Source organism: Struthio camelus, chromosome 17, assembly GCF_040807025.1.
Source record: "Struthio camelus isolate bStrCam1 chromosome 17, bStrCam1.hap1, whole genome shotgun sequence".
NCBI lineage: Eukaryota > Metazoa > Chordata > Aves > Struthioniformes > Struthionidae > Struthio > Struthio camelus.
Window position 1 is genome coordinate 19,707,799 of NC_090958.1, and position 14,380 is coordinate 19,722,178.

The window sequence follows — 14,380 nt, forward strand, 5'->3', positions numbered from 1 at the left end:
AGGCGGGTGAGCAGGTCGGCTGGCACACCCCGTCTCCTGGCAGAGCGCTAGCGCTCTCGTGGTGGGGACGAGCGACGGGGCAGCGCTGGGCGCAGCCGCCGCGGCGAGCGGCGCGGGGCTGCATCCGCTGCAAGCCTGGCGGCACACGGTCTGTTTGTGCTGGTTTTGCAGTGGAGAAGATCCAGGCCATGTTTACGGTCCTCGGAGCCTTTGGGTCGGTGACCACCAGCCACAGCAGCAGCTCCACGCGTTTCTCCATGGTCCTGTCATTGGATTTCAGCGCCACTGGCCGAATAACTGCTGCTCACCTCCAGGTACCCCCGAGGTGCCGTGACTGGCGAGACGGGAGGGCTGCAGCCGAAACCTGCTGTGGGTCTTTGCTGACGGGGGCACAAAGATCCCCTGCCCTGCACCCACGCCCCATGGCAAGCCCAGGCTGAAGAGCTGCACCGGGTGCTGTGGAGGGCAAGAGGAGCAGCATCCTCTGCTTTGCAATGAAACAGGCTACATGCCTGCCTGGATGCATGCAGGGAAGGATTGGTTATAACCGAGAACCAGGGTGTACAGCAATGCTTACAGATTTCCCAGTGGAGAGTCCAGATCGCCAATCATTTTCTGCACCCTTCAGTGGGTGGGCACAGGAACCCTTTTTTCCTAGGAGAAAACAGATTTTACTCATCTGTCTCCCATCCTTCCTGCTGGACCAAAGTCCACCAAATTGCAGCTGAGCAGAAGCTCTGTTAGTGGTGTAGCTGGGTCCCCCAGCAGCCAGTCAGTGGCCACCCCTCCACTGGAAGGGAGTGCAGAACAGCACTAAAATGAAATATTTATGAGGAAATGCATAATTCAGCATTTCATTAGCAGCACCTTGCATGTCAGCCTTGGAATTAAACAGAAGCCTCTGGGGGCTTTTGTCACCATCACCACACAATTATACAAAGGCATTTTAATCGAAGACCTGCCCATGCTACCTGGGCCTGAGTTAGAGGAGCGGGAGGCTTGAGCCAGTGTCTGCTAGTGGAGAACCTCAAGGATTTCCCATTTCTGCCCCATATTCACCCCATTCCTTGGCAAGGAGAAGCTTGAAGGCCTTGCTCAGGAGTGGGAATGTGCCCTGGGAGTCTTTGCCAGGTCCCTCTCCTCGCCATTGGCAGCTTCCTGGGATGCTCCTGGGAGGACAGGACAGCCAGGGAGCTTGCAGCTCATTCCTTGGGTCGGGGCCAGCAGCGAGCTAGCCTGAGGCAGGAGGAGTCTGATCTAAGGCTTGCCTCAAGCCCTGGCAATGGTTTATCCATTGCAGGGACACAGACCACGTAGCCTCTTTATTGTCGACCTCATATTGCCCAGCGCTCCTTCGGGGTGGAGGAACTATGGGATACTGCATGTGTGTGGCTGAAATTTTACCCCGTGATGCATGCCTGGGGCAGATTCTGCTCTTGCTTGTGTGATCTGCCGGGTGCAGATCCGACTGCCCTAATGCAAGAGGAGCAGTCTCCAGACATGACTCCTCCAAAGTTTGGTCTTGGCCGTGCAAGTTAAAATCCAGGTCCCTCCTCAACAGCTCCCGCTGTTGTCCCCTTGTTTGTGGGTGCTGCTGTCCCCTCTTGTCCCTGGGTGTGTGACTCTGCTTGGCTGCCACAGCCAGCCCACCACCCTCCCCACGCCGTGGGGATGGCGCTCACACCCACAGCGCGGGGCCTCTGCTCACGCCTGTCTCTGCTCCTTCCACCAGACCATGCTGCTGGAGAGGGTTCGTGTTGCCCAGCAGCCCCAGGGTGAGAGCAACTTCAACGTCTTTCCGCTGATGCTGGCAGGTCTGGACGTGGCTCAGAGGTAAGCGTATGGCCGCGGGGGACAGGTGCACCTGGCACCCTCCAGCGGGGCTGTGGGAGATGCTGGGTGCAGGCAGCCATCCAGGAACAGCCAAAGAGCTGCTTACAGCCCTGGGCTCCTCACTTCATCGCATGGCTACAGGGTCCCCCACCGCCAAGGGCGTTCCCTCATTATTTACATTCAGAAACGTGGGGTCTGAATCTTCTGTGATAAGAAAGGAGTACAGAGCAAAATGGATTGGTGCACAGGGCACAGATCACTGGGGTACGACTTCACACATACATCGCTTCTGTGCTGATAAGGAAGGTAGAAGAAAAAAATCAGCTGAGGCCGAGAAGCCTATTGTTCACAAGGATATTTAAGACAGCTGCTGTGGCCTTGGTGGGCCAGGGCTGTGCTGGGTGAGGTGGGACCGGCGGCAGGGATGAGCAGAGGAGGTGGTGATGTTTGGGGATGGCTGGATGAGGGTCCTTCCCGGCTGGGGAAGTGGGGTGTCTCCGGGAGCAGCACCAGTTTTGGAGTGGGATTCTGGCTCAGCCGGGGAATTTGGGCTTGGGGTGCCCAGAGAACAGGAACAGGGCCCTGCATGGCCGGCAGGCTGCATCTGCCTCTCTTAATCGGTGGTGAAGGGGCAGATTTCAGAGGGTTTTTGTTTTAGATCCCCAAAGGATCGCTAATTGCCAAGGTAATCACTTTAGTGACATGGCAGGTATTTTAGACGTTCATATTTTAGAGATTTTTTCCAAAAAATGAGTATTTTCTGATGCTTTTTTTTCCTCTTCACTAAAACCAAAATTGGGCTAATCAGCAAAAATCAGACATAAACGTAGTTTAAAAATAGGAACACGGTAAGCGCATATACATTCACAGAACTCCTTTGGACGCCGGCACTGGTGGCGTCTCGTGTTATGTGGTTTCCCCTGGGATCCTGGGCTAATTTGTGCTGCAGCTCTGCCGTCGCAATGCCCGCTACAGAAATAGCCTGTCAGCTGCGGGCTCAGCTGGCAGGGACCAGCTCCCCTCCAGCCTCTGAGCTCCCGGCCCGCTCTTTGCAGTACAGCAGTGACGACTGCCCTGAAACCAGCAGGCCAGACTGAGTCTCTGTTTATTCTGGCTTTGCCCCCAAGCCACGTGTCCCTGGACTGCCCTGGGCGAAAGGTCCTGGACTGTTTCTGGTGCCAGGCTCTGTCTCTTGCTGCTGCGCAGAACTGTGGGAGCTTTTTGCAGGAAGGAAATGAATGCTTCCCCTGAAAGCTGCAGTTGTGATAAAGAGTTTGGTGTTGGACCGATCCTTGCGCTCCTGTAGTAAATGCACAGGGTGGTGAAGTGGCTTGCTAAGGCACAGAGAGCGCTGTGTTGTCTCCTGGGGTAAGGCCTGAGGGATAAGTCAGCTTGTGCTTTGGGGCATTTACTGACTGCCTCCTTCCCCCAATCGGCCCCTCACTATAAAGGCGAAGGGGTTCTGCAGGCTTTAGGGCCCAGAGAGGATGTAAGAGGTGTCCCCGAGGACAGGGCAGATGGAATTTGGGGAGTGCTGGGGTGCAGGAGGGGAGGGAAATCCCTTTAGCTGATGGTCTGGGAGCTACTGCCAGAGAGGTGCTTTTCTGAGCATTACCTGACATTCCCTTTGGCTCAGCAAGCTCTGAGGCCTGAGAGGCCGTGTTTTGAAGCGTGGTGCTTTGGAGAGGTTTTGGGAGTCCTTTTGGGAGCCTTAAGCAAAGAAAAAAATTCAAATCCTTCCGAATGGTGGTGGTGTGGGTGCCTCTCCTGGCAAAGAAACTGCTTTATCGAAGCTCCTTTGCTGGTGCTGAACTCCACGCGGTGCTGTGGATTTTGGTATCGTTTTCAGGCACCAGCGCCTCTTCCCTTTCAAAAGCAATAAGCCCTATCATGTTGCAGTGAGGTGTAGCTTCATTTTCATTTTTCATAACTACTTTCAGGACAATGCTGCATTTGCACCAGATGGCTGAGAGCAACTCCTTTGGAATCAAGCCGTTTGCAAAGGTAGGGATAGACAAACCCGCTGCATTAACTCCTGCTTCGCTTGTTTGATTTCCTCTGTGCTGAGCAGCCTTATTCAGCGTGCACGCTCTGTCTGCACATGCCAGTTGGCAAGGGCCCTGCAGTTTTCCTATGGCTTCCTTCGGCAACATATCAGCTGTGGAACAGCCTGAAAATAGCTTTTGGCTGAAATATTAGCCCAACCTTACCAAATCCTTCCTGCAGAGTTTCTCAGAGGCTTAGCTGTATGAGTCCCAGGTCATAAGCAGAGCGCATGGGACTTGGGTCTTCCTTGCGCTGGCTGAAGGTGAAGTGACTGCACATTAAAACTCTGTGAATGTTGAGGACGGATCTGTCCAAAACCTGCTGAATTACACCTGTAATTTCCCTCTTGTTGACCTTGGGATGGGCAGTTTCCTCTGAAGCCCTGCTGCTGGCTGTGGGATGCTCGGTGCCGAGGTGAGCAGGGTGTGCGAAAGGCCTGGCTCCCGCAGAGGTGCAGAGGCTCTGCGCCGCACGTCCCGGCTGCCCAGCCTCGCAGCCCGAGCCCTGTGCCAGCGCTGCCGGGAGCTGAGCAGGCAGCCGAGCTGCTGCTGCCTGGCGTCTGCGTTAGATTAATCCACTTCCCTCCTGGAAGTGAGTTTGTCTTACAGCATTTCAGAACGAGACACACAGAGCTGCTCACCAGGGGAAACGCATGGGTTTCTAATATCACCCTTTCAGCTCAGAGACAGAACGTACTGCTCTAAGTGTGAATAATTTCTGATATTTCCCTGCGACAGTGGCTCTTGGAGAGGTGAGCGCCTACTTCAGAGAGTACAGAATGCTATTTTTAGGGACTGAAAATACTGCATTTGATTTCCAGCAACAGCTCCTTATTAGTCTGAGCCGTTTGCAAGGATTAGGCAGATTGCCAATGAGCCAAAGCACTGGAATGAATTGCAGCAATTTGCAGTTACATCACCTTTTGGTGAATTCAATATTCAATCTTCATTACGTAGCCACTGCTCAAAGCTAACGGCCAAACAAATTTAGCTGTTTGAACAGTTGCTCCCATGCCCGTGGCCTGGATGAGGTTTCCAGTTATTGCTCCCTGCTCCCAGCTGATGCCTGGTGCCGCCAGGCTCGCTGCAGAGCTGATCCGCTCCCCCAGGACGCGGCGCTGCTCCGCGGCAGTGACTGTCCCCCGTGCCGCACATGCTCCAGGCAGAAGAGAGGGACCTGATGCTCAGGTGACTCTGCCTGGTGGCGGAGGCAAGTGGCATGACGGGCTGGGTCTGCACACTGCGGGAGCCTGCGAGCAAGGCAATGCCGTGGTTGTTGTGAGAATGACCTGCTTGGAGGCAGCCTGCTTAATGTCGTGGCTGCCCCCCCGGTGCGTGCCTGGGCACCCATGTGTGGGCCTGGGCGCCCACCTTTCTCTATTCTTACTCTGGCAGCAAGGTGACTAGGCAGGAGCAGGGGGGAGCTCCCTGGAGGTGCAGGCAGAGTTTTGCCAGCCCCTGGCACAACGTTTCCATGGAGCCCGTTGGCCTCTGGAGAGTCTGAATGCAACCAGTGTGTTTGCCAGCTTGTGCTCTTGGGACGTTTAATCCATGGATTAAAGGCTTCCTAGTGATCAAAGACGCACCTGGGTCTAACCTGGGCACTGCATATCTGAGCAGTGTCTTGGTCCGCTGTGCGCCTCAGCAGGAAAAGCAGCAGACAGGTTTCCCCGTCTCGAATGCGCAGGGTTAGCCCTGCCTGGGGAACACCATCCCTTCCTGCATGGGTCTAATCTCCGCCAGCGGCGCAGCTCTGACCACCACCCAGGGGCTGCCGGGGGCATAAGTAGGTGCTGAAAGTGCAGAGCTGCGGCTGGGGTGGTTTGGGGCTTTGATGCTCTCCACAGCCAGTCAGCCATGCTGGGAGAGGGTCAGGAGGAACAGAACAAATGGTTCCAAAGTTGGCAAGAAGCAAATTGCTGTTTCTGCTCCATCAATCCAAGTTTCCTGGAAAGAGGTGAGGTGGAGATCCTGGGTCTGTTGCCAGCAGCCTGATGGGACCCGCTAATGGGGATGACAGTCTCATTTTGCAACAAGCAAAGGGCGGGGAAGAGGGTCCCTTGACTCCCACCACCATGCAGCATGGGAGGGAGGTGTTTCAGCTCGTCTTGTGCGGCTCTGTGGGGTTGTTAAGCACCTCGGGGTACCAGCCTGCCCTTGCAGAGGTGTTGAGGTGCTGGAGTTGAAGCTGAGGGGGACTGTGCAAACAGCAGGCATGCTCAGGGCCTCGGGTTGGAGCTGCAGCAGTGACCTCCACACTGCCGGCTGCCTGACAGCCATGCCACAGCGTCCTGTGGCCGTCCTGGCACCTCTGCAGCCGTGGAGGCAGAGCACGGCGCTGTGTGTGGCTCTCTGCTTGTAAGGGTGCCTGCAAAAGGGCTGGCGTGCCTTTCCGAAGGACGTGAGCCAGGCACCTCTTGAATCCAGGAAACGTTTCCCCCTTCCTCCCCATTATGATCCCTGTGCTTGGCTGGATGCATCATTGCTATGGTTACAGCTGGGATTTATTTTATTTAGTCTCTTTATGTAGCACCACAGGTACGTGCGGTGAGCGTGGGTGTCCTCTGCCAGGCACAAGGCATTGGCGGACTGTTGGGTCCAGCAGGAAATGCGATTCTGGGCCGGACAGGCGCAGGGCATTAATCCAGGCTGGCAGAAGTGACCACAGGATGAGCACAGCTCTCCTCTGCCCGTCTGTCCGTGCTACAGGAGCATTAATATTGTCTGCGATCTCCACTAACTGGCAGATGGGTTGGAACAAGGACCCGTCCTCAGAAATGGGTGTCACCGCCATGATTTTTTCGTCCTTCCCAGTGGTGCCAGGGATGTTCCCTGCACACACAAGTGTCCCTTGAAAGCCCGATTCAAACGTTCAGCTTGGAGAGGGCTCCAAGAGCATCCCACGCCAAGCATTAGCAGATGGCCCATTTGATCCGCCTGGTTGAGAGCTGTGTGTCTTCCTAAGGCAATGTCACCTGGCGTGTGCCAGTGAGGCCATGCATCCTCTCCCTGCTGCCGAAGGGGTCATCTGGGGACTGCACCAGGACTCAATGGGGAAAAAGGAACATGAGAGGTCAAAAAGCTGTTTCCCTGCCAGAGATGAACATGTTCTTGGCACTGGAAAGGCACTGTTACTGCAAGCTCTTATTCCAGGGATGCTCCTCGTTGGGATGAAACCGTGCATGGCCTTTCTGGACATAAGGGTGACACCTTGATAACACAGCCACTTGTATGTATTTAAAGTAGCTGAGGAGGAAAGCAAAAATGTGCAAAATTGTGTTGTGCTTTGTTTTGTTTTAATTTAGGAATCTGGGGAAATTTATTGTTTTTTTTTTTTTTTTTGACACAAAACCTGGGATATTTCCCTTTCAGTATAACGCTCCGGGTTTTCAGACTGAAATTCTAATTGGTGGCTTCCTAGTCTTGGACCTGCTAGTGTGTGCGAATGACTCCCCACTGCCTGATCGCCTGCTGTGACACTGCAGTCACAAATGTTTGGGGTGCTTGAGTCTGGAGAAATTGCAGATTTCAGCTGTGTTTTCTCATTAGTAGCTGCCTCGTAGGCCTTTGTAGGAGCAGAAATCCTTTAGATCATGCAGGCTGTTTGCTGCCAAGACAAGGATGCCGCCTGTCGAAGCCCCGTGTGCCATGTCTAGCCTCAGGGCTGCATGTGTCTGGATTGAAAATCCTCAGTTCAGGAGAAAAACTAATCTTGCTGTGGGGCTGCATTTGCAAAAAAAATTCCAGGGCTCATCGGATGGGATGAGGGAGCTCCTCAGCCCTGCCCGGAGGCAGATCCTGGGTTTAATGGGCTTTCCTTGACTTGCCCTGCTTTGGGACCACATACTTCACTGCTTGGATGGTGGGACCACATACTTCACTGCTTGGATGGTGGAATGGGCTTAAAAGAAGGGAGAGTAGACCATGATTTCTGAAAAGGACTGGCCAGCCCTGCCTTCCTATTGCACTTGGACTCTTTGCTGGTGTTTGATTTTGATTTCTTCCCCCTTTCTCCCTGGGGAAGGAGCACTCCCGGGAGCATGGAGCTGGCACGTCTGGCTCTTCTGTTTGTGTAGCAGAAACCAGCTCTTCTAAAACTTGCTGGGAACTGCCTGTTCATCCTACCAAAGCAGCCAGGGTAGGTTTCTTCAGCAGGTGCTATTTTTCTGTAATCTAGCCAGAATAACTCGATGACGGATGAGAACAAGCTAAATTTCCCTTTCCTGTCCTGGTCCTGGCATGCAGCTCACACAGACACAGCCACAAGCTGTGCTTTTCCTTACAGTGCACTGTGGGGCACTTGAGTTTTTGCTATTTATTATGTCAGAAGTATAAAAACGCAACTTTTCCTGGGGTTCTGACATTTGGCTGTTCCCTAGTGCATGACACAGACGGCTCCTGCTAGGATTAAGCTCCTGGAATAGCAAATGGCAAGTGAGAGTTGTTATTTGGTACTATCACACCACATATGTGTTACTGCTTTTGAGGTCTGCAAGGCACATAGCATATTGAAGGTGACTAGACAAGGTCCTGATGGATGGCTTGCAGTTGTTTAGCTATCCCTAATGTGCCTGTAGGCTAGTGTATTTAGCAAGAAGTGGAAAAAAATCTAAAATGTCTAACTTTAGTAGCTACTATTTAACATCCTTTGCAGACACTTCTGAAGTGAGAAGTATGCCTTGTCGTAAGATAAGAAGGGATAGCCAGGCCTGCTGCTACTACCAGGCTCTTGATGAACTTGTCAGTGGATTCTCCCATTGCAACCTAAACTATTCTTAGGGTCCCTTTGTCTTTCTCCTTCTTGGCCATGTTTTTCATTTGCCCTTTTGCTTTCCCTTTGTGTGCCCTCTCCCCCTTCAAAGAGCCCCGTAACGCTCCCAGGGAGACAGTTATATTCATCCTGATGCGTCTTTCTTCTTCCAGCCCGAAGAGAAGCAGAAGGCCTCTGCAACGTTTGCCCAGCTCCAGGCTGCCATGGGCACACTGGGAATCACAGCGGAGGAGCAGCAAGCCATCTGGCGAGTGTTAGCAGGCATCTACCACCTTGGCGCTGCTGGGGCTTGTAAAGGTAAACGAGAGCTCGTGTCCCTCATTTTCTTATAACTGTTATTTGCTGCCACTGGGGCCAGGGCTTAAAGAGGAGGAGAGAGAGAAAGCACATCGGCAGCAATGTTGGGTGAAGGAGGCAGAACATCCCTGCGCCGTCTCCCGTGTGTTGCCATACCGGGGAAGTGTTTTGAGGAGTGATGTCGGCCTGGAGGTGGCTGCTGTGGTTTGTCAATCCGAGTCCTTCACCTAGCACGTGGGAGCTGTGCTTTGAGCTGCAGGTGACGGGTGCAAGCGTGCGTGTCCGTCCACCAGCCGTGGGCCGAGACAGGGAGCGTGGACCCAGGCAGCCATGGCCAGGTGGGGAGGGCTCAGCGGTGTGGCTGTTCCCACGGGTGCAGGGACCCCCGCGTGGGCTGTCCTCTGAGCGTGGCCTCGCTGGTGCAGTGGCACCTCACTGCTCACTCCTGCCTCTGCAGTGCTTGGCATCGTACTGGCTTATTCAAAAGGACCAGGAAGGGCAGCTCATTTGTTACCGCTTTTGGTTTACACTCCTGGTTTACAGCATCCCCAGTGACTGTGCAAAGGCGCAGTTTCAGGTAGCAATAATTTTCTCTTCTCTTGAGTGTCTCATACAGTAACTGAATTATAATAGGATGAGTCTGGGTAAAGATTGTATTTATAAAGACCTTATTAATACAGGCATGTCGAAATTGCCTTATCCCTTATAAATTATTTTAAGATGTGCTCTCACCCTTTTTAGAGACAGCCACATTGATTTACACCCTTCAATTTATGAGGGCTACATAAAGCCTGCTATAAACTAAGGCACAGACATTTATAAATGTCTCTGCAACATGTCATAACACATCTTATGGTAATTTATGCCATTAATCATTTATTAATTATTTTAAAAGGATGAATGCTATCCTCACTTGAAGTGTGTTCCCTCTTTCTCCCTCTGTCTGGCTTTTTTTTCCTCCATCCCTATCTCCCCTAATGCCCTTCCAACTGTTTAAAAGAAGTTCCTGCTATCTCACATTCAAGCGTTGTGAGAAGGTTCTTGTTTAAAAAAAAGGAAGTCGTTCTGCCTCAAGAATTTTTAGGAGAGCGAATTTGGGAGCCATTTCTTTTAAAATTAAGTAACCTATGCACAGGGATGCATGCGCAGGAAGTTGCTGTGTTGGCCGAGGAAGGGTTCCCGGCTGCACCCTCCCACGGCATCACCTGGCCGGCGGCTGCCCAGCCCCAGGAAGCGCGGGGTCCCGCACCAGCCCGGGCCGCCCAGGGTGAGCTCAGCCTGTCGTGGCCTCGCGTCGTGGCAGCGCAAGGCAGGGGAGCGTCGCTGTTTGCTCGCAGTTGCAAAGGCCCTCTCCGGCCTGGCCGTATTAGGATGCTCTCAACTTGGCACAAACCCAGAGTGGCTTTTTCTCCCCTGTCCCTGAGCACATGCACTCTCTGTGCATGGTAGCCAGGCTGTGCAGAGCAGACCTACTTTATTAAAGATGAGGAAGGCTTTTAAATTTACTCGTATAATAACCTGAGCTGATTTACTCAAACTTACTGAACTTTCAGCAGGGCCTTTCTGTCCCAAGCACCCTGTAAGTCAGTCTAAGGTCAATTGACTGCTATATTCGAAAAGTCTTGTAGCAATTATTTCAGCATGAATAGGAATATTAAGTAATGGGCCCAAGCAGGGCTTGTGACTTCAGAGCTGACTTGGGTGCAGGATTAACAATCAGAGCATGTCTCGGCAGCGCTCACTCGCGTATTGATTCCCCCATCATGTGTCAACAAAAGGGGAGAAATGAAAGGAAGTGCAGATGAAAAATGGATCAAAGGTGGATGGAGCAAAAGTCCTGGTGGGGGCGATGACTCTTTTAATGTGGTTAAACCTATCTCCCGATAGCCATCTCTTCCCTTCCCCTTTTATAAACTTTGAAGTTCAAAATTCTCTCCTTGAAATCTCACCAAAGAAAGCTTCCGCACTATTTTTTTCACTTGCATTCAAGAGCACAGCCAGAGCCTGCAGCCAGCATCTCAGCCACCGCCGCTGTAATCCGAGCAACAAAGGCACCCAGCCCATGGCACGCTCTGGCTTTGGAGGCCCCGAGTGCAATTTAAATGTATATTTTTTTCTTCTGCTGATTGCTATCATCTTGTCACATACTCTGTTTGCCTCGGAATAAAGCAGGAGGGACTTGCACCATCTCTCTCTGGCTGAGCATCGAAAACAAGTTTGTAGTGAGAAAAACAAGAAAAAAAGGTTGAATTTCAAAAGCCTGCTCTGTTCTGGTGTCAGCATTTCTCCTTGCCTTTGAAATGTGTTAAAGCAGTTCTTTTTGTGAGAAAGCAGCCTGACGTCCAGAGGCCAGCAGGGCATCTTAGGTACCCATTCACCTAAGTGCTTTCAGTCCTTTTGTGTGCTGCAGAATATTACATATTTTCATTTACTCATTAGCTCTTTAACTGGGAAGGAGGTTTCAGGCACAGCCGGAGGTCAGCATTCAGCTCACTCTCAAGCTGTCTGTTTTGCTGACTGTTACAAAAATAAAGCGCCGCAGCTCCATGCTTTCTCTCGGCTTCCCACCGCGCAGCTTTAATAGAGGTGACGGTGTTTCTAGTGGCTGCAAGTCACTGAAATGTTCCTGCTGCGGCCGGCTGGCATACGCGGCCGGCTCCCCGAGCAGCCCGGCTGCCGCCGCCGTCCCTCTCCCGGGAGGCAGAGTTGCCCTGCGAGCGGTGCCGCTCCGCGGGGCCCGTCCCTGTGCACCGGCACAGCCTGGGGCAGCATCGTGCCGAGCTAGCCAGCACGCCAGCAGCGGTCTGGTTGCATTACTGGATCGTAATGCTGGTTGCATGCCTTGTATTTAGCCCTGCATTGACAGGGAATGAGAGGCAGGGCTTACCACTCGGGCGCTGGAGCTGCTGTTGGTGATGAGGTGCGTGGTTAGTTTTTCGTTGCAATATTTTTGCCTTTGAAGGGTCACAAAGCTTCAAACTCTTTCAGAGCCATATCGGGGGGACGAAGCTGGGGGACCCTGCATCCCTCGCTCCCCTCTCCCACATCGGTAGTGCTATGCCTTGCCGTTCTCCTACTCAGGGCAGGAGCCTGGTGGGGCCAGGCCTGCCCGGGGCATGCTCCCATTCGGGGGGTGTCTGTCCCAGCAGTGAAGCATCCTCCAGGCGCTGCAGGGTGATGCGGGTTTGGCTGCCTGTCCAGCTGGTTCAGTATTTCAGAGGCTGCTATAAGGTCAGTGGCCAGAACCTTTTGGATGGAGGAAAATGGGGAAAGCAGAAGAGCAAAACATGCAGCAGAGACGGAGCTCCTGCTGCTGGTCAGAGTGAGAGACCCTGAGCACCTCACAGGACCCCTCTGGGCAGCATCCTGCTTCTGCTCGCCCTCCCTGCGTCATGGCATGGCTGATCCTCTGCTGAGGAGCTGGGAGAACTCCAGTCCCAGCTTCAAGTGGAGAGACTGAGGCATGGAGCAGGAGCACCGCACTGGCACAGCCTGGGATCACACAGGGAGCCGGAGGTGGGGGCTGGCCCTGGCGCTCCCGAGGGTCTTGCTGTGCCAGTGCGCAGCGGCATGACGCTGCTTCTCTGCTGCCCATAGGCAGATGTGGCTGGTGGGGGACGTGAGAGATGAAACCCTCTTGAACATCCCTTTAGCTTTCTAAACTGGAAAGTTTCCAGAAGGGCTAGAAGCCGTTTAGCCAAGTACAGTAATGGGGACATCCATCAAAATGTAAAAGGGAGAGCACCTGGCAGGATCCGGCAGGCACTAATTACCCAGGTCCTGCGAGCATAGGTGCCAGTCAAGAATGGGCCGCAGTGACTTACTGCATCCTCAGTGGAGCTGAGAAAAATCCGTAAGCCCGCATTAAAGCTGCTGTTTTACAGCCTCTGAGATGTAGTGACCTTTCAGTAACTGATATGGAAATGACACTTTGTTCTTAATTCCACCAGAGCTCAGTGCCCAAATTTATTCTAATTTTTTCATTAAAGCCTGTTGCTAAAAGGATGAGGGAACGGCGTATCCATAATTAGCACTGACTCAGAGTTTCCCTTTTATGACAAATATATCTGTCCCTGGGGTGGTCACTGTTGCAGGGGGAAAAATAACCTGATACACTTCGGCGTGGTATGTAGGATGTAACTGCATTATTATTTTCAGTGCAGCCCAGGCCTGGTGCAGTCTGGCACGGGTGCGTGGGCTGCGAACCCTGACAGCAGAGAGGAGCACAGGGGATGACAGGCGGAAGGCCTTCAGCTTAAAGTAACACCACGGAGCTTCATGCAGGGATCGTTCCTCTCCCTTTTCCTCCTCCCTCCCGTCCTCCCCCAGCACCTTCACCTTGCAATGTTTTGAAATGCATGCTTGCGTAATTTAACTCTTTAGAGTTTGCTTATAGACGTATCTGTGCTTGGGGAGGCCAATAGCAGGCCCCTCCTCTCCCCTGGGATTCAGTAGGAGAAAAAGTCACAGATTTGCAAGGAAATCTTGGTAGTAATCTCTCGTGTTTGCTGGGACTTGGAACCACTTGCATGTTCCTCAGCACCAGCTGCTAGAGCTGCTCTGGGGTCCGAGGTGAATAGGGCAGATGTTGGTTTAGGTCTGGGGAGCCCAATCTGCAGCTTCGGTTCTTCGTCAGATCCAGGCACAGATGATGGCAGAAAGTTTGTGATCAGATAGCTGATAGATGACTTTTGCCATGCGGAGCCCAGATCTGTTCTAAAAGACACCTTTAAGGCTCCTCCATCCCTGCCCGCAGCGGCTCACGCCAGTCCCGGCTCTGAGCCTCTGGCCGGCTGCCAGGAGGAGGGCGGGCGGCAGCGTTGCAGTCCCCGCCATGGTCGTGGCCACGCTGCAGGCTCGGGCAGGTGTCCCAGCCCGTCCTCGGCTGAGCAAACGCCCCAGCGGTGGAAACACAGGGCTTGTCATGCAGACAGAGAGGGGGTTGTTAGTGAGACAGACAAGCTTGCGTGTGCATGCCTGCTTGTGTTTCTTCTTTTAAAGGGGCTTATATGAGGATACCCCGTATCCCCATGCGTTCCCACCTGGGTGTCATGAGCGTGCCAGGAGCAGGGCGTGAGGGAGAGGTGGGTCCCCGTGGGAGCAGAGCAGTGCCCTGCTGACATCTGCTAATGGCACCAGAGCAGCTCCTGTGACATGTGCAAAGTGTTTTCTCTTACCCAAGTGTGAGGGTTTGCACTCCTCATTAATCCCTCGTAAAAACAATGCTACGGCTGCAAACTGCTCTTTGCACAAGCTGGCGGCGTAAAGGCCTGCCAGGGCCCAACCCCGGCTCTGCTGCTGCTGCGCTGCCCACGGTGCCGTGCTCTGCCTCGGCGGCCGGCGAGGGACTGAGCTGCGGATCTATTCACGGCTGGTGACTGTAAGGAGAGTGCATAACTGTGGGCTTTCTGGTGTGTGTAGCTGCCATCTGTGC

General features: G+C 53.3%; 1 protein-coding gene across 1 annotated transcript in view; it reads left to right on the forward strand.

Annotated features, from left to right (window-relative positions):
* Positions 1-14,380, forward strand: part of MYO18B (myosin XVIIIB) — a 103,236-nt gene that overhangs the window by 12,397 nt on the left and 76,459 nt on the right. Inside the window, exons 12-15 of the mRNA XM_068911514.1 lie at positions 172-314; positions 1,733-1,833; positions 3,774-3,837; positions 8,802-8,946. Of these exons, the coding sequence (XP_068767615.1) occupies positions 172-314; positions 1,733-1,833; positions 3,774-3,837; positions 8,802-8,946 (453 nt within the window). The remainder of the gene's footprint in view (positions 1-171; positions 315-1,732; positions 1,834-3,773; positions 3,838-8,801; positions 8,947-14,380) is intronic.